This window comes from Balaenoptera borealis, assembly GCF_965194805.1.
Source record: "Balaenoptera borealis genome assembly, chromosome: 16".
Classification (NCBI taxonomy): Eukaryota; Metazoa; Chordata; class Mammalia; order Artiodactyla; family Balaenopteridae; genus Balaenoptera; species Balaenoptera borealis.
In genome coordinates this window covers 64653575-64681260 of record NC_138872.1, presented here as the reverse complement: position 1 = coordinate 64681260, position 27686 = coordinate 64653575, and the positions used below count along the sequence as shown (strand labels likewise).

At 40.9% G+C, this 27686-nt stretch overlaps 1 protein-coding gene across 7 annotated transcripts in view; it reads left to right on the top strand.

Annotated features, from left to right (window-relative positions):
• Positions 1-27686, top strand: part of RPS15A (ribosomal protein S15a) — a 399535-nt gene that overhangs the window by 69408 nt on the left and 302441 nt on the right. For 3 of the 7 annotated variants that reach the window (XR_014236119.1, XR_014236120.1, XR_014236121.1), the window contains exon 5: positions 8990-9067. The exons of 3 other annotated variants lie outside the window; for them this stretch is intronic. Coding sequence is in view for 1 of the 4 variants with exons in the window: in XM_082362641.1 (XP_082218767.1) it covers positions 8990-9035 (46 nt within the window). In the remaining 3 variants the exon portion in view is untranslated. Of the gene's footprint in view, positions 1-8989; positions 11411-27686 lie in introns of those variants that run through there. One more of the 7 variants, XM_082362641.1, reaches the window with a different exon arrangement.

Here is a 27686-nt window from a genome sequence, read left to right as displayed (position 1 = left end):
CCTGGAGCCAGTGTCTGTTAGTCTTGCTTCCTTCCCACCAGACAAAAAGGAGACTTACCCATGGGGCCTGCTGAGGTGCACTCAAGACTCTCCTGCAACAAAAAGTGAGGGTGCACAATGAAAACCTCAAGGAAAGGTTTTAAAAATTGTGCCGGTCATGTCAGTAATCAGGACAAATCTACTTTTTATTTATTAATTTTTCTATTGTGGTCAAATACACATGACATAAAATTTACCATTTAAGCCATTTTAAAGCGTATAATTCGGTCCCATTCAGTACATTCACAATATCATGCAACCATCACCTCTACCTAGTTCCAGACTATTTTCATCACCCCAAAAGAAAATCCAGTGTCCATTAAGCAGTCACTCCCTATCTCCCTCTCTTTCCAGTTCCTGGCAACTACTAATCTGCTCTCTGCCTCTATGGATTTGTTTATTCTGGATATTTCATATAAATGGAATATGCTACCTTTGTGTCTGGCTTCTTTCACTGAGCATCATGTTTTCAAGGTTCATTCATGTTGGAGCAAGTGCTTCATTCCTTTCTATGACTGAACAATATTCCATCGTATGGATATAATACATTTTATTTATCCCTTCATCAGTTGGATAAGCCTATTTTTAAGCTTTTTTTATCCAATAGGTAAGCAATGTTTAACAACTTTTTATTTTTGAATAATTTTAGATTTACAGAAATTTATAAAGGCAGTACAGAGAGTTCCCATATTATACACACCCCCCCACCTCCAGTTTCCTTCATTGTTAACATCTGACATCACCAGAGTACATTTGTTAAAACTCAGAAACAGACACTGGCACTTTGCTATTAACTAAACTCCAGACTTTATTTGGATTTTGCCAGTTTTTCCATTAATGCCCTCTTTCTGTCCAGGATCCAATCCAGGATACCACATTGCATTTAATTGTCATGATTCCCCAGTCACCAATGGTCTGTGACACTTTTTCACTCTTCCTTTATTTTTATGACCTGACAGTCTTGAGTCTACCGGCCAGGTATCCTGTAGAAAGTTCCCCAGTCTGGGTTTGCTGGATGCTTTTTTCATGATTACACTGGAGGGATTTGTTTTTTGTGCATGTTATCCAGACAGATCTCCGCTGGGAATAATTTTGCCTATAAAAATATGGCCCCCTTAGGGGTTTAAAGAGGGCATTAACTTGTCTTTTTCTTCATTCTTTGAGTGATTGCAAATGCTATCCAATCTACCCCCCACAGGCTCTGCAGACAGTTAGGTTCCCATTTTATAGGTGAGGCAGCAGGCGCCTTGTGAGTGGCAGAAAGGAGATTCTGACCCAGAAGCCAATGCCATGATCTGTCCACGACTCCACATGCACATGCTGGTGGGCGGCTAACAAATTGGTTTGTCCAAGGGCATGTTCAACTGTACCGTCAGTTCCTCTCTGGAAGAGTTTCAATATCATCTAATTAGGTAACATGGTAGCGAGGCAACCATTACTTATAGTAGATGTGGAGTTGTAAATTATTCTATTTAATTAAGAACTGCTCCCTTCCTATTAAAGAAAAGCTTATCATAGGTTAGTAAATTTATTGGGAACACTTAACTTTAGCTAATTAAGCTGTTTGAACTCAAGGCAAGGGCATTCATTAATAATCAAGCCCAAGCAGTTAAGGGCAATTAGTGAAACAGCTGGTCTTTATCTCACTGATAAAGGGTGGTTAATAGAGATCTTTACAGCTGTTATAAATGTCCCCAAAGCAATATCTTCTTCAAAAGTTTGCATTAGTTAAAAATATGGAAGAAGTGGGACTTCCCTGGTGGTCCAGTGTCTAAGACTCCACGCTCCCAATGCAGGGCGCCCAGGTTGTATCCCTGGTCAGGAACTAGATCCCGCATGCGGCAACAAAGATCCCGCACGTGGCAACGAAGATCCCACGTGCCGCAACTAAGATCCGGTGCAGCCAAATAAATAAATAAATATTTTAAAAAATATATAGAAGGAACTAAATTTAAAAAGACTGAGTTGGTAGCAATCTTGGTCTCCCAGCCCCAAGCCGAGGGCCAGAAGGAAGTGGAATTCATCAGCCGTGGCCCCATTCCCAGCCATCTCCATTTTTTTCTGGGCAGAGCCTGATCTGGAATTCAGCATCGTACTTCTCTTTCCCGCTGGAATCTTGGCTGCCTGAGGAGCAGAGGGCAAGTGTTGATCATCTACACACGCAGAGATCATATTTTTTGAAAGAAAAATGGAGGAATGTGGTCTGACAAAGTGTTTCTTTTCTGATCTGTGATGTCTTTATATAGAGAGTCTCACAGAGATCCCCTTTGTAAATGACATTGGCTTAAAATTCTTCTTCTTAAACTGAAGTGTAAGGCATTGACTCTTTGAAAAATCTTGGCTGGATGTCTTGGAGAATGTCCCACATCAGGATTTGTCTAAGGTTTCCTCTTGGTGTTGTTTAACTTGTTCCTCTATCCCCTGCATTTCCTGTAAACTGGAAGTTTCCTTCAGAGCCTTGATTAGATTGAAGTGAAACATTCTGGCAAGCATGCTTCAAGGTGATACCATGTATTTCACATGCATCATGCCAGGAGGTACATAAATGTCTTTTTGTTCCCCCCCTTGGTGATGCCAATCTTGAGCCCTGCGTTAAAGAGGTAACACCAGACCTCTCCATTGCAAAGGTACATTTCCCCCTCTGGAATCGGTACACAGTATATGGGCTGTTCCCTTTATCTGCAGTACTTCTCCCATGGCCTCCCTGTGCTTGACCTGTTCTTATCATTCTGGCCTCTACTGGAGTGTCACCTTCTCTCGTTGGGCGTTAGGCACCTGCTGTCAGGTTGCCTGCAGGCCCTGTGTGCTCTGGCCTCGGCTGGCTCCTGGGCTCATCTTGAACAAACCTCCCTTCCCTGTTGCAGCCCAGCCACGCTGTCCACCTTTCAGTGCCTGGAGGGTGACGTGCCCCCTTCCGTCAAAGACTTGCCTGGAACACACGGCTCTCCTCCTCACCCAGTTATCCCCTTCTCATCCTTTAGGGTTAAACTAGGGTCCTTTCCTGAGGAATGTCTTCCTGGACCATGCACCCCAGTCTGGGTAAAATCCCACTGTTGAATGTTCCCAAGGTGCCACATAAGTTTCCTGTGTGGTGCTCATCCCACTTGGAATTTTCCGTTTTATTTAGGTGATTATCGTACTCATTTCTGTCTTCCCCTCAGAAGCTAAGCTCCACAGGGCCGGGGCACCTGCCTAGTTTTGTACATCCTTGTAAACCCCAAACGCCTAGCACAGTGCCTTGTACATAGTAGGTACTCAAGAAGCATTTGTTGAATGAATGAATGAATGAATGGTCACTAGTTGAATGGCTTCAGTGAGACTCTGTGATAAGGTCTTCCTAAAGGATCCTGGTCCTATTTGGTACTGGGAAGTTTCTTTTCTTTCTTTCTTTCTTTCTTTTTTTTAAATATTTATTTATTTGACTACACCCAGTCTTAGTTGCGGCATGCAGGATCTAGTTCCCTGACCGGGTATAGAATCTGGGCTCCCTGCATTGAGAGCACAGAGTCTTAACCACTGGACCACCAGGGAAGTCCCGGTACTGGGAAGTTTCTAGACTAAGGGTTGACAACCTTTTTCTGGAAAGGACCAGGTAGTAAATATTTTCAGCTTGCTGGGCCAGATGGTTGACTGGGTTTCCCCATCTGTAAAAAGGGAAATAGTAATAGTTCCTAGCTCATATGATTATTATGAACGTTCCATAAGCTAATATATGTGAAGTGTTTAAAGTGGCTGGTACATAATCTCGCTTGGGTTTTAGCTATTATTTTGGGGCTTTCATACGGTGGGGACAAAGGCAAGAAGCGCATTCATCAGTAATGAAACACACGTTACTATCAGCTAGAAGAAAGCATGGCAAATAGAAACCCTACTGGATTTCCACATGGGTGTCAGTGACAGGCGGCCTTGATTAAAGACCTGAGAAGTCACAGTGGGAAGAGCCGCCTTGTTCCCAGAGGAACACAACAGTCTGCAGAAAGAAGCAGCACAAGGCTTAGGGCGGGAGAGCTGGAAAGAGAGGCGCAGCAGAATGTTACTGAATCATTGTAATATTTTCCCTAGGAAGGTCCCAGGGGTCCTTGCGGAGGCCTTAATCGCCTATTCTAGGCGGCAGAAGCTTAGTTCCTCGCTCTTTGCGAGCTGTGCTCCCTATGGCCTCTGTCTGTCTCCGTTAGAGCCTAATCATATTTGAAAGTAGTTTTTATCTGTGATTATTCATCCGTATGTGAGGAGCTTACGTGTCTAAGCTGCCACTTCCATCAAATCCAAGCACGTGGTCCCCTTAATACACACAGGCCTAGGGCTGGCGAGAAAAGCAATCCCCACCCCCATCCCCGCAGGGAGAGTCTAGGGAATTAGAGGGGACCAGCTCTGGGGCGGGTTGGGGGGGAAGGGGGAAGGGGAGGCAGAGGGTGGCGGCGTTGGCATTGAGACCTGAGGCAAAATAACTGAGACCACTAATACAAGGAACTGCAATCAGGCCTCTAAATCGACAGCTGGGCTTGTCCTAAGGCATGGCTTCTCAGACTTTAATAAGATGGTGTCTGTGAAGATTACATATTAGCTTAGAGAACAATATTTCATTTTCACTGGCTCTTTCTAGTCTGTGGGAGATGATGTGCCGGGCTAAGTTTAATGCTCACGCACATGTTTCAGGTTAATTCTGTGTTAAATTGTGGTGGGGATTAGAGGGGAATTTCACCACCCTTCAAAAGGTGGTGGGATGCTGACATGGGGGCAGGGAGCCAGCCCACAGGGCAGGCCAAGGACAAAGGTGCAGGGCACCAGGCTAGAGCAAAGACAAAGCTTTTTGATTGCCCTGTTTTCTCCTACTGATTTTTTTTTTTTTTTTACAGTTTTGTGATATAATTCATTACCGATTTAAGGTGTACAGTCCAGTGGTTTTTAGTATATTCACAGTGTTGTGCAACCATACCACAATCAATTTTAGAACAGTTTCATGCCAAAGAAGAATCCCCATACCCATTAGCAGTCACTCCCCATTTCTCACCAACCTCCCAGCCCTGGGCAACCACTAATGTACTTTCTGTTTCCATAGATTCGCCTATTCCGGACATTACATGTAATTGAAATCATACAATATATGGTCTTTGCAACTGGTTTATTTCACTTAGCATCATGTTTTCAAGGTTTACCATGCTGGAGCATGCATCAGTGCTTTGTTCCTTTTTATGGCTGAATAATATTCCATTGTATGGACATACCACATTTTATTCATCCATTCATCTGTTGATAGACATTTGGATTGTTTCCAATTTTTGGCTATAATAATCATTTGTCACAAGGTTTTGTGTGGACGTATGTTTTCATTTCTCTTGGATATATACCTAGGAATGGAATTGCAGGGTCATGTGGTATCTCTATGTTTAACCTTTTGAGGAACTACCAGACTGTTTTTCAAAGTGGCTGTACCACATTACATTCCCAACAGCACTGTGTTCTCTATATCTTCACCAATACTTGTTATTATCTCTTTTTTTGATTATAGCCATCCTCATAGTTTCCATCATATTGTTTAATCATAGTCTTAATGACCTTTCCATCAGTATGCTGGGTTGGCCAAAAAGCTCGTTTGGGTTTTTCCAATACCTCTTATGGAAAAACCCGAACTAACTTTTTGGCCAACCCTATATTACTTAGAAGGAGCATTTTTTTGGAAAATGTGCTCAAGGATGCAATTGTTACTGTATCTCTCACAGCTAGACCACAGGTCCAGATGTGCAGGTCACCACCTGCTATTTGTAGGGTTTGAGTTAAGAGTACAAACGGAGGCTCACATACTGTATGTTTACATATTTAAATGTAAATCAATATCTGTTTTATCCTCCTACCTTGGTAAATAAACTTTCATAATGACAAAATTAAAAAATTCAAATAAAGCTAAGGTTTTTGTTTTGTTTTGTTTTTTTTTTTGGTATTTTGGCCATGCTGTGCAGCATGTGGGATTGTTTCCTGACCAGGGATTGAACCCAGGCCTCCACAGTGAAAGCACTGAATCCTAACCACTAGGCCACCAGGGAACTCCCCCAAAGCGAAGATTTTTATATGACCAAAAGTTGGCACAGTATTTAAGACTATTCAATTAAATTATTGGATGCTTTCTGGATAGTCTGTAAGTGGGCTGGCTGGCAATGTTTGGATGAGTAAGAAAAGACACCTATAATTCATAAATTATATTTTCCTTAAAATTTCTTTTTCTTGCCTTAATTTTAGCAAAATCACTAATAGTGTTTTTATAATCAAGATTTTCACTAATTTGTGTTTATTGACAGTAATGATTTTGTGATTATAAATGAAATATAATTGGATTAAAAATATTCAATATTTGGATATAGTTTCACCAAGAAAATATATTAAAGGTAAAAATTTAAAAATTAAAATTATTACTGATGTGTTTTAAAAAAAGTTATTTCTTCCTGCGGTAGTCAAAATAATTTATTAAAATTAAAAGGTAAAATACAAATTATAAATAAATGTGAATAATTTAAATATTGAAAGTCAGTATTTGAATACTTTAATATTTAATAGTCGAATATTGAAATATTCAAAATTTAATTTTTAGCATTTTAATTAGATCTTATTCCATGTTTTTATTTAAAAACTATTCATAATTCTAATTTTCCATGTCCATTCAGTCATCAATGCCAAGAATCAGTATTATGGTCCTATGTTATACCCAGACTTCTACATATACAAAATTAAGAGTAATATGAATTATTTAGTACTCTAGCATTTTTCTCAGCCACCACGTGCAGCGATTGCAAATGCCATACTGATTCCTGCAAAGGTCCAGAGCCACAAATTGGAACACAAAGGGAAGCTAGAAATAAGCTGTCATCACCATGGGGAAATGGTGCTATGTTGTGCAAGAATCTATCGCAGTGACTCTATCCGAGAGAGAGTTCCTGACAAGTTAGTTCATTTGTCCTCTCTCTCACCTAAGCGCTCCTGCCACTCAGACCACCCCGGCACCCCCCCTGCAGTGCCCATCTCTGCTTTGGCATTGGCACCACACCCCAGTGTTCAAGCCGTTTGACCCAGTTGCCTTCCGTTTTGAGGACAGAGGTCAAGATCTTGGAGAGGTGTTTCTCTGGGGCTTGAATGGTATTGCTCTTCAGAGTGGCTGTTTTGGGTAATGGGTCATGCTTTGATGGTGCTAGGTACAGATCCCAAGTGATAGAGGTGCCCCCTGTTGTTCAGGTCTGAGGGTTGTCCTACAGGTGTGTGTGGGGGAAGAGGGATTTGAGGAAGAGCTTCTGGGCTTTAACACCTGGACGGCATCTTGAAGTGCATAACCCATCTTCTTTTGATGCTTGTGGGAACTTTTCTCCATATTTCTGATCTGGGCAGTATTTTCTCACTTCTGATTTGACTGTTCTGTGAATAGTACTAAGAGCTAAGACTCTTATGAGTCAGAGTGGTAGGCTTTTCCATTTTATTTAAGGATGCAAGTATTATTTTCCTAATAATGGTTGGTTTGGGTTTTGTGGACCAAAAGCATTGCTACAAACACCTATTCTCAAATATTCTTATCCACAGATAAATAACTAGGTAAATGCTATGGTGTTGGATAAAAAAGTCAACAACGAACCACCCAAACTTACTTGAGCAATTTTATTTGAGCTATTAGCAGAGAATATTTTGCACTAGAGGCTTATATCAAGTAATAACTGAATGTTAAGCAAACAGACCATCAATTATTGAAATGCAGCTGCTATTAATGTAATCCTTTACATTTCAGTAACACCGGCATTTGGAGGGGGGATGTAAAGCTGGTTAGAATCATCTGATGTGCAAAATAAGAATATAACCATGGTCCCTTTGCAAAAAAATTTTTTGGAGGATTTAGCTCTAAATTTTCCATTTAGGAGTGGGTGTTGTGACAGGGAAAGAGAGGTGTAAAATCCAGTCTGATGTAGAAATATCTGATCAAGATGTCAGCACAAGCAATATTCTGAAGGCTTAGGGCTCTTGCAGAGCCAAAATTTACCTTTAATATAGGATGCAGATAATTTTCTTTATTGGCCCAACTTAGGACAACTTCTTTTTGTGAACACATTTTCTTTTACTTATTTTTTGGAGTATAGACAATACATTCGCATGGTTAAAAAACTAAAAACTAAAAAAAAAACAAAACAGTGAAAACTCTTCCTCCCATTCCTGTCTCTATCTACCTGCCCCCCATTCCCCTTGACAATAAATCACTGCCATCATTTTTATGTATTATACAGAGTTCCTTTCTATATATCAGCAATACCAATTTCACCTCTTATCTCACACAGTTTTGCACCTTGAATTTTTTGCTTTTGTTTCTTATTTATTAATATACCCTGGAGATCATTCCATATCAGCACATAGAGAGCTTCCTCATTCTTTATTTCTAGCCACGGAGTACCCTATTATGCTTTGCACTATACTATTTAACCAGTCTACTCTAGATGGACAGTGGGTTGCTTCCAATTATTTCTTAAGCTATACACACTGCAGTGAATAACCTTGTACATGCATGATGTTACGTATATTTAGGATAAATTTCCAGATGTGGAATTGCTGGGTCAAATTGTATATGCATTTATGATTCTGATAGATATTGCCAAATTTCCCTCCATGGGGACAGTAGCCATTTGTGCTCCCGGTAGCAATGAATGCGAATGTCTGCTTCCCCAGGAAGAACAGTTCGAGTGGAGACTATCCCACTCAGCACCAACTTTTAGGAGAGAATAGCGCTTGCACCTTAGTTTCCTCATCTGTGAAACGGGGCTTTAAGAGTACCCATAGCCTCTGGTAGCTGGGAAAGTCCCATGAACTAATGCACACAAAGCACTGAGCTCAGTTCAGACGTAGTAAGCGCTTAAAAAATGCTGTCAGTTATTACGTGGGTCAAATAAATAATGCCACTTAGAGATTGTTCCATCTCTGCCTCTGTTAGGAGATGGTGTGTTAACATCTATGTCATAAAGCTACAAAGGTGCTGAACATCTTGGAGGAAGAGGAATCTTGGTTCTAGGTAAGCAAATGTGAGCCCCTCTGTTGGGTGTGGTTGGAGGAAACTGGAGGCTGGGAGTGGAAGAGGGAGGTGATGAGGCAGTGGGGCAGGAGCAGAGATTCTGCAGTGAGCCTTGCAGAGGGAAAGCAGATCTGTGCTTCAGAGTGCTTTGGCACCAAACCCCATCTCCAAGTGGAGTTGGCAGCATAGCTTTATGGTTGAAAGCTCTTTCTCTGGAGTCAGACAGCCCTGGGTTCAAATCCCGGCTCTGTCACTTGCTAGTGGGGCGACCTTGGGTACATTCACATTTCTGACCCTCATGCTCTTCGTCTATCATCTGAGGATAAATGCCATCGTAGAAGCACTTCCAGGCTGCTTGTATGTTCACAGGGAGGCTGTGAGGATTACATGATGTAATAGTTCTAAGGCACGGATCATCATGCCTGGCACACATAAATATCAGCAACTATTAAGGGCATCAAATGAATAGGGCTTTACAAGCTCTGTGTCTCTGTGGCAGAAGAGAGACCCTGAGGGGGTGCACATTAACAGATTCAAGTCATGAAATCAGAAAAGGCCCATTTGGATGGATGTACATTTAGAGAGAGGAAAAAATGCCCCTTAGCATGCATGTTATTTGTTACAAAGCAAAACGAATTTGTAAGCATCTTATTGCAGATGCAGGGGAGGGAGATCCTGAAAAAATTTCCTGCAGGCTTGAGACAGCAAATGGAAAATGAGTTGTATGGTACTGATTGCTGCTAATTTAAGACATGAAAATCACTGATAATCTCTCAGCGTTCTCTGCTTTTTTATGTTATTTACTAAAGGTAAAATAGTCATACTTTTTCATACTATCTTTATCTCTTTATCTCATTTTCTTGTTAAGGCCATATGTTCCTTAAACACATCTACTGCTTCTACTTATTTTTTTTAACCCACTACTCTTTGTAAGAATTAAATCCTTGTGCTTGGGATTCATCAACTGTGCACTCTCCTTGCCTGGAAAGCCCTAATCTGTCTGCTCTGTTTTGCAAGCTCCTACTCCTCAGTCAGCCATCACCTTCTTTGTGAAATGTTCAATGCCACCAGCCATCAATGGCTCTTTCTTCTTTGATTCCATGGGACACTGTCAATGTTTCCTTTATAGCATCTTTTATATTAGGCTCTAGTTCTTTGTGTGCACATCTATCTCTCCCTTTACTCTGGGAAATCTTTGTCAAAGATTGTGTCCCTCCTTCCCTTTCTTCCTTCCAAGTTTGTCAAACATGTATTGTCAGGCCCTGTGACAGGTCTGGAGGGAAGATTGCAACACAGTGTGGGAGCAATTAAAGACCCAGGCACTGAGCTTAACATGACACAATTCCCTCATTCCATCCCGTAAATGACCCTAGAGGCACCTGTTATTGTTCTCATTTTACTGTTGAAAAGCTCAAGTCAGATAGGAAATAGAAGTTGCCAAAGAACATAGTTGGCTGCAAGTGGTTGCAGGTTGGTGTTGGGGGAGGGTCAGGAGACCCCCTGGAGGAAGCAATGCCCAGCAAAATCGTGACCCTGAGAAGGATTTGGCCAGGTGAAGGAGAGCCAGAAAGGAATTCCAGGTGGAGGGAGCAGGTTGTGCAAGAATCTTGGTCAATGCCTCATGCCCAATATTTGCACAGAGTGTGCCGCATAGTAGGTGCTTATTAAATATTTGTTGTAAGAATGCATTTCTGTTGCTTAAGTCCCCAGGACTGGTAGTTCAACTCTGGGTTCAAAATCATGACATTCCGCAGGATTCTTTCAATAAGTTTTCATTTTTGCTGAGGTCCTGGGGATGCAAGGACCACTGTCCCATCTGGGGAGAGCATGTCCCCAGATTGTTTTCATTCAACCCCTCAAAGATACAGTACAGAGGCTTCTTCCTCTACCTCCACCCTTTCCATGTCCAGACAGCATGCACCCACACGCAGATTAGTCAGACTGAGCAAAGCTTTGAGCATAGATGGGCAACTGCTGGGTGGACAGCTGGTAGGGTCCCTTGACTGAGGCCATCTATAGGCCACACAACTCTGGGGTACTCGAAAACTGCCCCTTAATGATGGGGACCACACTCAGGAAACATGAATCTTAGGGAGTCTGCTTGTGGTCTGGCCATACTTCCTAACTCTTCCTTCTCATCATCTCCTTCCCATCTCTCCTCTCCATAGCCTTGGGGAATATCGTTCTAGTCTAAACGGGGGTGAGGGAGATGGAGACTCTCTCCTCTTCCTCTTGCTTTTGCTCAAACTGCTTTGTCAAGGACAGGAATCTTCTTTCTTTTATAGCATGGAAGTTAATACCAAGGACTCTGGAGCCAGACTGCTAGGGGTTCACAACCTGGCTCTGCTTCTTACCAGCTTTGTGATTTGGGGGAATATGTTAGTTTTCATACCTCAATTTTCCCACTGGTAAAATGGGGTTAGTAACAATACCCATTTCATAGGATTTTACAAGAAAATGTAAAGGAATTAAAGCATTAGGATAGGGCAGTGTCTGGCACATTGTTGGTACAATGTATGTGGTGATGATGATGATGATGATGATGAAGATGATGATGACGACGACAGTGATAATGATTAAAATTACACAAACCACTTCTTCTCTTCCGGTTCTTTTGTACACTAAAAGTTAATGGCCCACGGCCCTACCTAAATGGAAATAGTTCTTCTTTTCCTCTAAGACAAGGCGAGCTTAGACTTTCTTATTGTCTAGAGCAATAAACAAAGGGAAGAAAAAGGAAACTATTACATTTCACATTAAAATAGTACACCTGCTCACATAAATGTTATATCCAAAGTTGTTTGAGTTGATATGTTACTCAGAACTGGAAGAAACCTAATCTAGTCCATGTACTAAAATTATGATGGGTAAACTGAGACTCAGAGAAAGGAACTGACTAATGCATGGACCACAGACATGGGGCTGGAACTTGAACCCTTGTCTCCTGATCCCTTTTCATGTTCCCTGCATTGCCCCACAACCAAGGGAAGAAATACAGGGAAGAAATACAGCCATTTTTTGGAAGCTTCTCTAATTTTTTCTATGACAGTGGTCAATGAATATTTTTTTTGTGTGAAGAGCCTGATAGTAAAATGTCTTCTGCTTTGTGGGCCATTTGTCTCTGTCACAGCTACTCAACTCTGCCAATGCAGCTGTAGACACTATGCAAATGAGTGGATGTGGCTGTGTTTCAGTAAAACTTTATTTATTTATTTATTATTTTAAAAATTTGTTTATTTAATTTATTTATTTTTGGCTGCGTTGGGTCTTGGTTGCTGCACGCGGGCTTTCTCTAGTTGCGGTGACCGGGGGCTACTCTTCGTTGCAGTGCCAGTGCTTCTCATTGCGGTGTCTTGTCTTTGTTATGGAGCATGGGCTCTAGGCTCACGGGCTTCAGTAGTTGTAGCACTTGGGCTCAGTAGTTGTGGCTCGCGGGCTCTAGAGCGCGGGCTTCAGTAGTTGTGGTGCATGGGCTTAGTTGCTCCATGGCAGGTGAAATCTTCCCGGACCAGGGCTCCACCCCGTGTCCCCTGCATTGGCAGGCAGATTCTTAACCACTGCACCACCAGGGGAGTCCAGTAAAACTTCATTTATAAAAAAAGATGATGGGCTCTCCCATCAGGAAACTTGCACAAGCCTCTTAGATAGCCTCATCCACCAGAGGGCAGACAGCAGAAGCAAGAAGAACTACAATCCTGCAGCCTGTGGAATGGAAACCACATTCACAGAAAGATAGACAAGATGAAAAGACAGAGGGCTATGTACCAGATGAAGGAACAAGATAAAACCCCAGAAAAACAACTAAATGAAGTGGAGATAGGCAACCTTCCAGAAAAAGAATTCAGAATAATGATAGTGAAGATGATCCAGGACCTTGGAAAAAGAATGGAGGCAAAGATCGAGAACATGCAAGAAATGTTTAACAAAGACTTAGAAGAATTAAAGAACAAACAGAGATGAACAATACAATAACTGAAATGAAAACTACACTAGAAGGAATCAATAGCAGAATAACTGAGGCAGAAGAACGGATAAGTGACCTGGAAGACAGAATGGTGGAATTCACTGCTGCGGAACAGAAAAAAGAAAAAAGAATGAAAAGAAATGAAGACAGCCTAAGAGACCTCTGGGACAACATTAAACGCAACAACATTCACATTATAGGGGTCCCAGAAGGAGAGGAGAGAGAGAAAGGACCCGAGAAAATATTTGAAGAGATTATAGTCGAAAACTTCCCTAACATGGGAAAGGAAATAGCCACCCAAGTCCGGTAAGCGCAGAGAGTCCCATACAGGATAAACCCAAGGAGAAACACACCGAGACACATAGTAATCAAATTGGAAAAAATCAAAGACAAAGAAAAATTATTGAAAGCCACAAGGGAAAAAAGACAAATAACATACAAGGAAACTCCCATAAGGTTAACAGCTGATTTCTCAGCAGAAACTCTACAAGCCAGAAGGGAGTGGCATGAAATACTTAAAGTGATGAAAGGGAAGAACCTACAACCAAGATTACTCTACCTGGCAAGGATCTCATTCAGATTCGATGGAGAAATCAAAAACTTTACAGACAAGCAAAAGCTAAGAGAATTCAGCACCACAAAACCAGCTTCTCATTGTGGTGGCTTCTCTTGTTGCGAAGCATGGGCTCTAGGTGCACAGGCTTCAGTAGTTGTGGCTCGCGGGCTCTAGAGCACAGGCTCAGTAGTTGTGGCGCACGGGCTTAGTTGCTCCGCGGCATGTGGGATCTTCCTGGACCAGGGCTCAAACCTGTGTCCCCTGCATTGGTAGGCGGATTCTTAACCACTGCGCCACCAGGGAAGCGCTATGATTACTGTGTTTGACAACGTATTTTACATTTACTTGTTTTGTGTATCCTTTAATGGCTTATTGTGGATATATATGATTTTACTACTTTTGTCCTTTAACTTTCCTATTAGCTTTGTTTGTGGTTGATTTACTACTTTTACTATATATTTGCCTTTACTAAAGAGATTTTTCCTTTTGTAATTTTCATGTTTCTAGTTGTGGCCTTTTCTTTTTCACTTAGAGAAGTCCCTTTAACATTGCTTGTAAAGCTGGTTTGTTGGTGCTGAACTCTTTTAGCTTTTGCTTGTCTGTAAAAGTTTTGATCCCTCCATCAAATCTGAATGAGAGCCTTGTCAGGTAGAGTATTCTTGGTTGTAGGTTTTCCCCTTTCTTCACTCTAAATATATTATGTCACTCCCTTCTGGCTCACAGAGTTTCTCCTGCAAAGTCAGCTGATAGCCTTATGGGAGTCCCATGTATGTAACTTGTTGCTTTTCCCTTGCTGCTTTTAATATTCTCTCTTTATCTTTAATTATTGCCGTTTTAATTGCAATGTGTCTTGGTGTGATCCTCTTTGAGTTGATCCTGTTTGCAACTCTCTGTGCTTCCTGGACTTGGATGTCTTTTTTCCTTCCAAGTTAGGAAAGCGTTCAGCTGTTATATATTCAAATATGTTCTCAGCCCTCTTTTCTCTCTCTTCTCCTTCTGGGACCCCTATAGTGCAAATATTAGTGTGCTTCTTCTTGTCCTAGAAGTCTCTTAAGCTGTACTCATCTCTTTTCATTCTTTTTTCTTTTTTCTGTGAAGTGTCAAAGAGTTTTCCACTACTCTGTCTTCCAGCTCACTGATCCATCCCTCTGTATCATTTAGTCTGTTGATTCCTTCTAGTGTATCTTTCATTTCAGTTATTGTATTTTTCATCTCTGTTTGGTTGTTCTTTATATTTTCTAACTCTCTTTAAAACTTCTAACTTCTCACTCTATTTGTCCACTCTCCTGAGCTCTTTGATCATCTTTACAATCATTACCTTGAACTCTTTATTGGGTTGATTGGCTGTCTCCACTTCACTTAGTTCTTGTTCTGGGGTTTTATCTTGTTCTTTCTTTTGGAACATGTTCCTCTGTCATATCATTTTGTCTAGCTTCCTGTTTTTATTTCTGTATATTTGGTAGGTTGGTTATGTTTCCTGAACTTGGAGAAGTGGCCTTTTGTAGGAGACATTCTATGTGTCCCAGCAGCACGCTCCCGTCTGGTCACCAGGGCTATATTGCTCTAGGGGTGCCCCCTTTGTGGGCTGCATGGGTCCTTCTGCTGTGGTGGGATGACTACTGTGGGGAGTCTGATAGGCATAGCTGGCTCCCAGTCCAGTGGGTTGCCAGACCCCGCCTTGTGCAGAGGCTTCTGGCTGCTACTTGGCAGGGCTGGGTCATGAGGCAGCTGATTGTGGAACCCTGGGGGGCCCCAGGGCTACTGCTGGCTCACTGGTATGTGGAGGTGGGGTCTAGGAGATCCCAGAGCTTGTGCCTTCCCAAGTCCTGGGGCTATTGCTGGCCCACTGGCAGGCAGAGCTGGGTCCTGGGATCTGGCTGCAGGGCCCACGAAGTAATTTTAATCTATCGCATGAGAATTATCCACTTAGTTCCCAGAGATTAGCTTGCTTTCTTAGGAAATAAAAAAATAAGTGGAAAGAAGAGGATATGTGTTTAGAGATGCTTTGCTTTAGTCTGAGGAAATCAGTCCACAGAAGAGGCCACAGGCGGGTTAGCAGAGTGAAGTTTAATCTTTATCAAGTAAGTGTGCAGTTAAGAAAATGCCAGGAAACATTCTTTCTGTGAGTTGCATAGTTACCTGCATCTTTTGAAATGGTTTACGATAATTATGTATTAATTATCTATTGCTGCATGATAATCACACTCAAATTTAACAGCTTAAAACAAGACATACTTATCATCTCACAGTTTCCGTGATCAGGAATCCAGGTACAGCTTATCTGCCTTCCCTGCTTCAGGGTCTTTGACAAGCTGCAACCAAGGTGTCAGCCAGGCTGGGGTTTCATCTGAAGACTCAGCTGAGGAAAGACCCACTTCTAAGGTCCTATGGTTGTTGGCAGAATTCAGTTCTTTAAAGGTCATTGAACTGAGGGCTTCAGTTCTTAGCTGGCTGTTGGCACCCTCAGTGTCTTGCTGTGAGACATCTCCAGTATGGCAGCTTGCTTCATCAGAGCATGTAAACCAAGAACGCAATAGAGTCTCCTAGCAAGATGGAACTCACAATCTCCTGTAAACTAATTATGGAAGTGACCTTTACAATTTTCTGTTGATTAGAAGTAAGTCACAGGTGTTGCCTGTCCAAAATGGAGAGGTTTACACAGGACATGAGTACCAGGAGGTGGGGATGATTGGGAGACGTCTCAGAGTCTACTTGCTCCAGGGAAGGAGTAGCAGTGATGTCAACCTATAACGAGTGACGTGTTGGGAAGGTCTCTGAAGCCATATTTACTCTGAAGGATGGGTGATTGTTGATGACTGTCATGGGCAGAAAAGGGGGTTATGTGCTCATGCTGCACATTTTCCATCTCTAACTCAAAGCTCTGTTTTGCTTCTGGGAAATCTGAACTGAGGGGAGACCATTCAACCCCATAAATCTAAGTGCTGGATAAGACAGGGCCCATGTAACAGTTTAGGGACTCTTTATGGCAAGCAAGAGAAAATCTAACCCAGCTGGTATAAGAAAAGAGAGAATTACTGGCTTACATAACTGGAACATCCAAGAGTAAATCTCAGTTCAGGGTTTGAAGTGCTATATTTTATTTGTTTGTTTATAATTTTTATTTTTTGGATTAGTCTTATTGAGGTATAATTATGTATGGCAAAATCCACCCTTTTCAGTGTACAATTCAGTGGGTTTTGACAAACACATCCAGTCATGTAACCACCACCACAATCAGGATATAGAACATTTCCATTTCCATCCCCCCCCCCAAAAAAAATCCCTTCTATCCCTTTGTAGTCAACTTTTCCTGCTACTCTCAGCCCCCAGCAACTGCTAATCAGAATATCTTTTAAATGGAATCATACAGCATGTTGCCTTTTTTTTCCCTGGCTACATTGGGTCTTCGTTTCTGTGCACAGGCTTTCTCTAGTTGTGGCGAGTGGGGGCTACTCTTCGTTGTGGTGCGAGGGCTTCTCATTGTTGTGGCTTCTCTTGGTGCGGAGCATGGGCTCTAGGCGTGCGGGCTTCAGTAGTTGTGGCACGCAGGCTCAGTAGTTGTGGCTCGCAGGCTTAGTTGCTCCGCGGCATGTGGGATCTTCCTGGACCAGGGCTTGAACCTGTGTCCCCTTCATTGGCAGGTGGATTCTTAACCACTGCACCACCAGGGAAGTCCGTGTGTTGCCTTTTGAGCCTGGTTTCTTTCATTCAGCATAATGCCTTTGAGATGCACCATGTCATTGCATGAATCAGTAGTTGATTCTTTTTTTATTACTGAGTGGTAGCTGATTCTATAGAAGTACAATTTTTTTTATCCATTAATTGAAGGAAATTTGTCTTGTTACCATTTTTTGCAACTTCAAATCAAACTACTGTAAACATTTGTGCATAGGCTTTTTTTGTGAATATAAGTTTTCATTTTTCTGGTAAAAATGAATTTAATACCTACTAGTGGAATCAGTGGGTCATATAGTAAATCTATGTTTAACTTTATAAGAAACTGCCAAATTATTTTCCAAAATGGCTATACCATTTTGCATTTCATCAGCAGTGAATGAGAGTCCCAATTGCTCCCTATCCTCACCAATACTTGGTATCACCAATTTTAGCCATTCTAATAGGTGTGCAGTGGTATCTCAAGGTGGTTTTAATTTGCATTTTCCTAATAACTAATGATGCTGATTATCTTTTTATGTGTTTATTTGCTATCTATATAACCTCTTTGGTGAAGTGACTGTGCATATCTTTTGCCCATTAAAAAGTTTTATTCTTACCTATTTTGAGGATAAACACAATTCTTAGGTAGAATTCTCATAGGTCAAGTTTGAGTGAATAGAAGCAACTACAATAACTATAGAAAGGGGCCTATTGTAAAAACATAAAATATGCAAAAGAACATAGAACTCCAGGGGCAATAAAATAACAAAACAGCATATAAAATTATATTGCTGTTTTATTATTGAGTTTTCAGAGTTCTTTATATATTCTGAATGCAAATCCTTTACCAGAAATGTATTTTGCAAATACTTTATCCCAGTCTGTGGCTTTCATCTTCATTATCTTAACAGTCTCTTGAAGTTTTAAAAAGTCAGTGAGGCCCAATTTATCAGTTCTTTCTTCTATGGATCATGCTTTTGGTGTCATGTCTAAGAAATCTTTGCTTAACTCATGAGCAAAAAATTTTCTTCTAGAAGTTTTATAGTCTTAGGTCTTACATTTAAGTCTATGATCCATTTTGAGTTAGTTTTTGTATAAAGTATGTGTCAAAATTTACTCATTTATTTGCAAATGGCTACCCAATTATTTCAGCACAATTTTTTAAAAGAGACTATCCTTTCTCAAATTGCCTTCACACACTTGTAAAACACAATTGACTCAGTATTGGTTTCTTTCTGGGCTCTCTATCTTGTCCCTTTGAACAAGGCTATGTGTCCTCAGAGATGGCTGCATTTTCAGGTAAGCTTTTTTTCATGGTCTCAGGATGGCTGACAGGTGCTCCTGGAACCCCATTATTCAGCTTTATGTGTAGTGAAAGACAAGCATCTTTGGCCCAGTATTCTCCACAAAAATCCTAAATCCTGAGTTAGACTGCATCTGATTAGATCAATTTAGGTCATGTGACACTAAATTGGGACACTGTTAAGAACATGAGTCACCTCCTCCACCTGTAGGACTAGGAATGGACCTGGTGTGGGGCTGCATCCATGCACAGGGGGCACCTTCTCCTGATTCACCTGCCGAGGTGAGGCACCTTTTCCCATTTTACACAAAGGTATTTTATAGGCTAGAGGATGCCCTGGTCTAGGCCTTGAAGGTTGACCCATCTCTAAGTTCACCACCAATGGCTGCATTTATCAGCTTCTCTTGGCACAGATTAGTGGTGTTGCCAGGATGCTGACAAAATGTTTCTAGAGAACTCCATGCCCTCTTCTACCTTTTCTGTTTGCCTTTTATTGATTCTTCTCTCCTCCCTTTCTAAGCCTGAGCCAGGAACCCTCCTGTTATTAAAAGCAGTCCCAGTTGCCCATACCTTTCATTTCCTTTGAATTACATTAATTGCCTGACAGCTAAAAAGTGAGCTGCTATTTTCAGATTTTAGCTGCTGGTCGGCAAGAAATATTTACCAGCTCCTGCAGATTTATAAAGATGCCACAGAGATGCCTGGAGACTAACAATCAGAAAATACAACAGCAAAACAACACTATTTTTCAAGGTTAAATGCTCAGAATGCTAAAAAGAAATTGTCCATAAAGCAAAGTAGGGATTCGGAAGCAAGCAGCCTGTACCCTGGATAAAAGAAAGGAGCCGGAGGTTTAAAATAAGATTTCACAGCTTCACAATAATTATGAATTTAATAAGGGGAGCTTTATTTTTAATTTAGTTCCAGTCTGGCAGCCCGTCTCCTCCCTCCTGCCCCCTCTCCACGGCATAATAATGCTCTTCAATGTGGTCCTAAGGCTGAGGTCACAGTGAGAGCCGGGAAAGGCCCCCAGCCATAAGATTTTCTGATGCAGCAGTATTAGACAGATAATGTTCCTGCCTCTCTGCAAGCAGATGAGACTAACTCTCACCGGCTTTACTCCCTCCTGGCAGTCAGAGATGTGTCTTGCTATGTAGGAAGACAGTAGGTTCTGAAAATTCCAAGACAGGAAGATTTTTTTCCCTGATAGGACCACGGGCGTTGTCTCCTGTTCTCCATGAGCAGAGTAATAAAACTCAGCCAAGGCCACCAAGCAAGGTCGCAGACCCCCCAGGACATCTTCCACTCCAATGCTTACTTTCCCCCCAAACAGGGTAATTTAAATGTGGTTGGTAAAGGACCACAGATTTTCCCAAAATGCTCTTCCATAGATTACCTTTCAGTGCAAGCTGTTTTCAGGGCCATACATATTCATTTATTTGTTGTTCATTCATTCATTCAACAAATATTTGTTGAAGACCTATTTTTTTGAGGTGTTCTTTTTTATCAAGGTTAAATTGAATGAATTTAACACAAAATGAATCAATTTAAAGTGAGCAAGTCTGTGGCATTTAGTATTGGGTTGGCCAAAAAGTTCATTCAGTTTCTTTTGTACAGTGACTCTGTAAATATAGTAGCACTTAGTTGTCTTTAACTTCATTCAAAACAATTTTATTAGATTGTATTGTGTCGTATCAGTGTGTATTTAAAAAAAACTTATCAAAATTGGTGAATTTTTGTGTAGCCATTTTAATACTGAAGATGGAAGAAAAAAAGCAACATTTTTGGCATATTATGCTTTATGATTTCAAGAAAGGTAAAAACACAACTGAAACGCAAAAAAAGATTTGTGCAGTGTATGGAGAAGGTGCTGTGACTGATCAAACGTGTCAGAAGTGGTTTGCAAAGTTTCCAAGATACTTTATCACCCAAAATAAAAACACATACCCATTAAACAGTTACTTCCCCTAGCCTCTGGTATCTACCAGTATGCTTTCTGTCTCTTTTGATATACCTATTCTTGATATTTTATATAAATGAAATCATGTAATGTGAGACCTTTTGTGTCTGGTTTCTTACACTTTGTATACTGTTTTCAAGGTTCATCCGCATTGTAATGTGCATCAATACGTCATTCTTTTTATGGCTGAATAATATTCTATTTTATGGATATACCATAATTTGTTTACCCACTCATCTGTTGACGGACATTTGAATTGTTTCCATGTTTTGGGCTATTGTGAAAGGGGTGCTGTACATTCATGTACGATTTGTTTGAATATCTGTTTTGATTCTTTGGGGAGTAGAATTGTTGGGTCATAGGGTAATTCTATGTTTAGCTTGTTGAGGAACTGCCAAAGTGCTTTCTCCGGGGCTGCACCATTTTACATTCCCATATCAAATGCTCTTCTACAGAAGAGCATTTCATGATGCTCAATTTTGTTCATGATGGACACATCATGAACAAAATTGACCCTTACATTCTAGCAGAGGGAGGTAGACAATAAAATATAAACATAATAAATAAATATGTACAGTGTAGAGAGTGATCTGTCCTAGGCAAAAAAGAAAAAGTAAAGCAGGGGTGTCACAGGCAGAGGGAACAATAAGTGCAAAGGCCCTAGGGTACCTGGCTTGTTTGAGGATCAACAAGGAGGCCAATGTGGCTGGAGCAGAGTGAGCAGGGGCTGGGGAGCAGGGTAAGGGAAGAGATCAGAAAGGTAAGATCATGTGGAGCCTTAACAGCTATTGAAAAAACTTTGCTTTTGAACCGAGTGACATGGAAAGCCATGGGAGGGTTTTGAGCATAGGACTAATGTTTAAAAAGGAGGCATTGCAATAATCCAGGTGAGACATGATGGTGGATCATACCAGAGTTGGAGTGGTGGAGGTGAAGAGAAATGGTCAGATTCTGGATATAGTTTGAAGGTAGCACCAATGGAATTTCTTTATGAATTGGATGACGATTGTGTGTGAGTCCAGGATAACTCCGAAGTGTCTGACATCAGCGACTGGAAGGAAGGAATTGCCATCATCCAGTATGGGACAAGCAGTGGATGGAATGGGGTTTGCGGGGAGAAGATCAATCAGTTTTGGACATGTTGTGTTTGAGATGCTTCATCAACACTAGACGTCTATTAAACTTTAGTCTTTGGAGCTTGTATTGGAGGACAGAGCTGAGAGAGAGGGGTTGGAATGGCTGGAATTTAGCATGGAAGCAACATAGAATCATATAATACAGATAGAGGTAGTAGCTTGCTCCACTGTGATTTCAGGGAAAGTCTTTTATCAGGGGTCACAGAGTGATTTCTTCAGGAGCCAGTTATGCCTGGTGAAAATAATAAGGGATGAAGATGGTGGCAAAATGAAGAACATAGCTCCTGGCTAAAGGAGACTCAGATAGGCTAATTTTTCCCATATGAGGAGCCAGGCTTAGTGTTGTTAGATCTTCAGATTTTTCAAGGAAAACTGAAAGTCTGGATTCTTATGTGAAGTCTCCAAATTTAAAAAATAAACTAGCCAACATATATAAGACATTATTTTTGTCAACTGGGGAAATTGGAATATGAACTATATGTTACACGATATTACGGCATTATTGTTCATTTTCTGAGGTGTGGTAATGGTATTGTGGATATACTGGAAATGGAGAATATCCTTATTATTAAGAAACTTCCATGGAAGTATTCCAGAGTGAAATACTCTGTTGTCTGCAACTTATTTTCAAATAGTTCAGAAAAAAGGATGTATGTGTGTGTGTGTGTGTGTGTGTGTGTGTGTGTTAGGGATCTCTGAATATAATTATGCTATTATTTGAACTTTTCTTTAGATTTGAGAATTTTCAAAATAAGAATTTATGTGGGGTGTGGAGTGGGAAAGCATCAGCCCAAGAAAAATATCTGCAGGCAGGAGGTGACCTAGAGGGGTTGACAGTTTCTAACCTCTTCCCTAATAAAATATTTTTTTGGTCTCATTACCTTTGTTATGGAAACAACCTTTTTATATATATGCAGATTCCTCAGGACTGTTAGTGTTCCCCAAATAGGGAAAATATCTTCTTCCTTGAATAACTTTGGCCTCCACTAGATAGGAAGAGCTCAGAAGCAAAATGATGGCTCCTAGTGGTGTATCTACAAATTATGCGGGACCAAAGGAGAGGAATTCAGTCATTGTGGTTCCTACAAAATGGTAGGAATGAGACTAAAATCCTGGCTTGCAGGAAAGACACCATCTTGAAAGTTTGCTGTGATGAATTCGTTAGCAGACACACAACAGAAATACAAGACACATGCCTTTCTCTGTCTCGTTTGCCCTCCTTCTGTCTGTATAACTGACTCCTGAAATCCCTTGTAGATCTATGCTTTAATTACTCAGAGTTTGGGATCCACCTAATCTGTAAACTCTCCTTGATGTATTTATTTTCAGAACCTGGGACAGGGCTCAGCAAACGGCACTCACTCAGAAAGTACCTTTTGAAAGAATGAGCAAATGTTCATCTACCTATGGCCATTGCTAGACAAAGGAATCTGCATTTTATGTCATGTCTATTATTTGTTGGGGAGGGACTTGTGTGAGATTTCCTGTATGAGTTTGGGAAATGCTGAGAGATCTTATTTTTGGTGTTCAATTTTAGGTTCTTATTCCTACATAGGCCACAGAACAGGTCCCTCTTAAGGAATATAAAGAAGCCATGTTCAGATTTCAGGTTCCTCATAAATCTGCTTCCTGTGTTATCATTTTTTATCTGCCTACTTCTGTTTCCCCTGGGTTTGAAGGAAGCACTTTACCTTAGAAATGATTCACTACTCCTGGGCCACCGAGGGCTTTGAAAGCCACACGATAGAAGTTTCACCTCAAATCCCCCCATTTATAATCATGGGGGAAAGCTGGGTGTTGTCTTGGGGGTTATCAATGATTTCACAAAGCTCAACCTTTGTTCCTCATGTGTCCATTTTTCAAAAACTTACTACTCAAAGTCATTGCCCCTGAGGAAACATTTATCTTTGGTTTGACATCTTTTGCACTGTATCCCTTTTCAATCCTCCTTTCTAACATAGGATAAATGGCTTTGTGGGATTTGGAATAAGAGTTGTGTATTGCAGTATGAGTGTCTAGAAATCCTGCTCCCCTCCCCCATATCCCTGGGTCAGAAGATGAGGGGATAACCAGTAAAGACAAATGGATTTGGGTGATGTGATGGGTTGAATTGTGTAACCCTCCTCCCCTCCCCTCCCCTCACCATTCATTGTTGAGGTCCTAACCTCCAGGACTTCAGAATGTGATTTTATTTGGAAACAGGGCTACTGCAAATGTAATTAGTTCAGATGAGGTCATCCTGGAGTAGGGTGGGCTCCTAATCCAATATAACTGGTGTCCCTATAAAGAGGGGACCTTTGGAGATAAACACATGCACAGGGAGAACACCATGTGAAGATGAAGGCAGAGATATAAGTCAAGGAATGGCAAAGATTGCCAGCAAGCCATCAGATGCTAGGAGGGAGGCAAGGAACAGATTTTCCTCACAGCCCTCAGAAGGAATCAACCCTGCCAGTACTTTGATCTCAGATTTCCAGGCTCCAGAACTGTGAGACAATAAATTTCTGTTGTTTAAGCCACCCAATTCGTGGTCTTTTGTTATGGCAGCCACTGGAAACCAAAGCAGGTGATACATTTATATTTGTCTAAGGGTCTGTATTTGCTTGGGAGGTGATGTATAATAGTATAGTGGTTAAGTATTTGGATTTTTAGAACCAGATACCTTGAGTCTGAATTCCAGCTGCGTAATCTGGGAAAATTACTTATTATCTCTAGGTTTCCAGTTTCCTCCGAATAAAATGGGGAATAATAGAGATTCAGACCTTACAGTACTATCACGAGGATTAAATGAGATAATGTATTTTAAAGTGCTAAGCCAAATACCTGGCACATAGTAAGCACTTGGTGAGTGGTATTATTATTGGTAGTAATTGGCAATATTTATTGACTCCAAAAGAGACCTTTACTACGTAGAGTTTAAAAATTGCTCCTTGGACCACACCTACCCAACAGATGGAACTTCCCCTCTCTCTGACCCCTGCTCTCAAGGTTAATGGGCTGGGGCTCTGTGCCATCTCTATGCCCTTTCAGGGACTTCATCTCTCTGTTGGTCAGGGCTTGTTATAATTGATACACAAGAAGATCCACTTGCCACTTAAGCAAGTGAAAGCAAGATGGTTCTAGAAACTGGACGGGAATTCAGAGTGACCAGACAGTTACCAGGATCATGCATTCATTCTCATTCAAACAACACGTATTTCTTGAAAGTCAGTGGGCTCCGTGCAGGATCGGACTCAGCGTGGGCTGTTTCTTTTATCGCCCGTGAGCAGGGGAAGGGCTGCAGCATAACCATTATTCCACAACAACTGCCACTTACTGAAACGTATGTCAGGTGCTGGGCATCCCCTCAGAGCCATCACCCTTTAAAATTCTGTAAAGTTAGACAGCATTGTCATCCCCAGTTTACAGATAAGGAAACTGAGACACAGAGTGGCTGTTAATCACATGTAGCTAATGGCAGAATGAGGATTTGAACTCACATCTCTCAGACTCCAAAGCCTATGTTCTAATGAGTCACTGCCTCGGCAGCACCAGGAATCGAGTGCCCTTAGGTGTGTATTTGAAATAGATTGTGAGGAAACCCCTTATAGAATCCAATGCTGGAGTGAAAAAACAAAACAAAACCGAATCCAAAAAACCTGCCAAGAATTGATGGCTGGAGCAAAATGTGCATTTTCCCAATGTTTAAATTCAGTGACTGAACCTGAGATTTGTTTTAATTTTCAATTGTCCTGAAGCCATTTATCTGCCAGGCATTATGGTGCAGGTGCATTTTGCCAGGCTGTTCCTCAGAAGCATTGTGTTGTGATAATAATCACAAGTGTGACCCCAGTACTTTCATTCAGTTTTACCTCCATCGTTTCCGGTGATAAGCACTATTTCAGTAGTTTGCCAACCTCCTCAATTCTTATTTGTTTAGGGAGCGAATATTAATTAGCGATGCTAAGGAGATTGTGAGCTGCAAATGAAATTTTGATACGAAATTCCTTAGACTGTCTTTGCCTCCCAAGGCATCCTCTATTTAAATAGTCCCATTGAATGTTGTTATTAACATAAATTATAATAGTAATAATAATAATGACAATAATAATAATAATTAGCATTGTTTTCTGCTTCAGTTGTTATTCATGGAAAACTGCAAGCTCCTTTCCATCTATATTGGCCTCAGTAAAAGTGGAAAATAGATTCTCATTTTATATTTTACTTCCCTATCATTTTTGCTTTGCTCAACTCATTCTGGGCCTGGCCACTAAATCCTTATGATGGTCTTTATTGAACTTTTGGGAAAAATAAAAAATTTCTTGTTCCTATTTGAAAGAGGAGTCTGCCTGATGTGGAAAACCTCCAATAGGCCAACTTTTCTTTTCTATGAGAATTTGCCTTGAAGCTCTATTTGTGTGCTGTAAGTCATTCAAAAAAAAATTTTTTTTTGCCAAGTTTCTCCTGGTTTCTAGAATCTCTCTCTCCCAGCCCATCATCTGGACACACTGAGAGTCATGCTTCCAAAAAAACAACTCTGGTTTTCCACCTCCTTTGCTGAAATACCTAGATAAGCTTTCCTCTGCCCTCAGGATAAAATCCAAATTTTCTACCATGCCCTAATGTTGTGACTCTTATTTCCCTGCCTAGTCATATACCTCCTCATTCCATCTCCTTCTTTAGTCCAATATTAAATATCTTTTGGTTTTGTGGAGAGACTAAGCCATCTCACCTCTGGCCTTACCATGTGCTGTGAGTGGAATACCCTTCCCTCCCTAATTTAAGACTCAACTTAGACACCAAGTCTTCTTAGAAGCTTTCCTGCCTTCACAGGTCATGTGTGGTGCCTGATGTCAATTTTAGGGAGGTGTAAGACTGCACACTGCTTCCCTCCTCCAGCACTGCTGGATGGCTTTGAATGCTCTACACATGGGCAGTGGTGTGCTTCAGTACCTCAACTCTTGGCTTGTTGGTTTAGAACAAGGGTCAACAAACTACGTCGAACTGATTATACTACCCAAGGCAATATACAGATTCAATGCAATCCCTATCAAATTACCTATGGCACTTTTCACAGAACTGGAACAAAAAATTTTTAAATTTGTATGGAAACACAAAAGACCCCGAATAGCCAAAGCCATCTTGAGAAAGAAAAACAGAGCTGGAGGAATGAGGCTCCCTGACTTCAGACTATACTACAAAGCTACAGTCATCAAAACAGTATGGTACTGGCACAAAAACAAAAATACAAATCAATGGAACAGGATAGAAAGCCCAGAAATAAACCCATGCACCTGTGGTCAATTAATCTATGACAGAGGAGGCAAGAATATACAATGGAGAAAAGACAGTCTCTTCAATAAGTGGTGCTGGGAAAACTGGACAGCTACATGTAAAAGAATGAAATTAGAACACTCCCTAACACCATACACAAAAGTAAACTCAAAATGGATTAAAGACGTAAATGTAAAACCAGATACTATAAAACTCCTAGAGGAAAACGTAGGCAGAACACTCTTTGGCATACATTGCAGCAATATCTTTCTGGATCTGTCTTCTAGAGTAATAGAAATGAAAATGAAAAACAAAAATAGGACCTAATTAAACTTAGAACCTTTTGCATGGCAAAGGAAACCATAAACAAAGTGAAAAGACAACCCACAGAATGGGAGAAAATGTTTGCAAATGATGTGACCGACAAGGGATTAGTCTCCAAAAAATACTAACAACTCGTATAGCTCAATATCAAAAAAAAACCCAATAAAAAAATGGGCAGAAGATCTAAATAGACATTTCTCCAAAGCATACAATGGCCAAGATGGCCATTGAAGCACATGAAAAGACACTCAACATCACTAATTATTAGAGAAATGCAAATCAAAACTACAGAGAAGTAGAATGGCCATCATCAAGAAGTCTACAAATAATAAATGCTGGAGAGGGTGTGGAGAAAAGGGAACCCTCATACACTGTTGGTGGGAATGTAAATTGGTGCAGCCACTATGGAGAATAGTATGGAGGTTCCTTAAAAAACTAAAATAGAGCTACCATATGATCCTGCAAT